We start from the raw sequence: 880 nt of genomic DNA, 5'->3' as shown, positions 1-880 counted from the left end.
AAGGTTAACTTATCCGTTGAAAACTACTCCCCCACCCACTGGCCAGCGCTGGTGGAACGGGGGGAGTAATTGGTGGTTCAGCGCAACTCGGCTTGGGTGAGACTGAGGAGACGGCACAGCCAGGGAGGAGGGATACGAATTTTGAAATTTCAAAGCCGCCGCCTCTCCTCCCCAGCCATTAACCCCTTCCCTCCCGCCGCCCTCCTGTCACTTCAGTTCACCGCTCGCTAACTGATGCCTTCCTCCTCTCCCTTCCCCCCTTTGACGCCTCCAAGGCACGGCACGGCGGCGCAGGCTCCGACCCCATCCATGGCGACGGCGTCTCCGTCCTCGCCGCTGGACTTGTCCGACTTCTCCGACGCCCTCGACCACCCTCCTTCCGACGAACCCCACCACGCGGCAGCAGCAGGTATCATCATCGTCCTCCTCATCTAACTACGCTAATTTCTTCAAATTAATCGTCAATCGATCCATCCTCCATCGCCCCAAATACCTCAATCGCCCCCCTCCCGTGCACGCAGACACAGAGCCTCCGCACCACGTTGGCGCGAGGAATGTGAAGCTGCCAGGCCGCCGCCACCGCCGCCTATGCAAGCTTGCCAGCGACACATCTTCCGACAACGAGCTCGATGTCGCCTGCAGCTGGGAGGCGGAGGAGCCGGACGACATATTTCTGGACTGCGTAGATGATGAAGACGAGGCAGATCAGGAGGTGGAAAACCACCATGGCACCGACGGCGACGAGGAGGAGGAGCCCCCCGACATATTTCTGGACTGCATAGATGATGAAGACGAGGCAGACCAGGTGGTGGAAAACCACCATGGCACCGACGGCGAGGAGGAGGAGCCGGCTGGCATACTTCTGGACTGCATAGATGAT

At 59.9% G+C, this 880-nt stretch overlaps 1 protein-coding gene across 1 annotated transcript in view; it reads left to right on the top strand.

Moving 5' to 3' along the window:
- Positions 1-309: 309 nt before the first annotated feature.
- Positions 310-880, top strand: part of LOC119320963 (protein CHROMATIN REMODELING 24-like) — a 19,533-nt gene continuing 18,962 nt past the window's right edge. Inside the window, exons 1-2 of the mRNA XM_037594855.1 lie at positions 310-409; positions 522-805. Of these exons, the coding sequence (XP_037450752.1) occupies positions 310-409; positions 522-805 (384 nt within the window). The remainder of the gene's footprint in view (positions 410-521; positions 806-880) is intronic.

The sequence above is a fragment of the Triticum dicoccoides genome, chromosome 6B (genome assembly GCF_002162155.2).
Source record: "Triticum dicoccoides isolate Atlit2015 ecotype Zavitan chromosome 6B, WEW_v2.0, whole genome shotgun sequence".
In the NCBI taxonomy this organism is placed as follows: domain Eukaryota; kingdom Viridiplantae; phylum Streptophyta; class Magnoliopsida; order Poales; family Poaceae; genus Triticum; species Triticum dicoccoides.
This window is presented reverse-complemented; position numbering and strand designations above follow the sequence as displayed.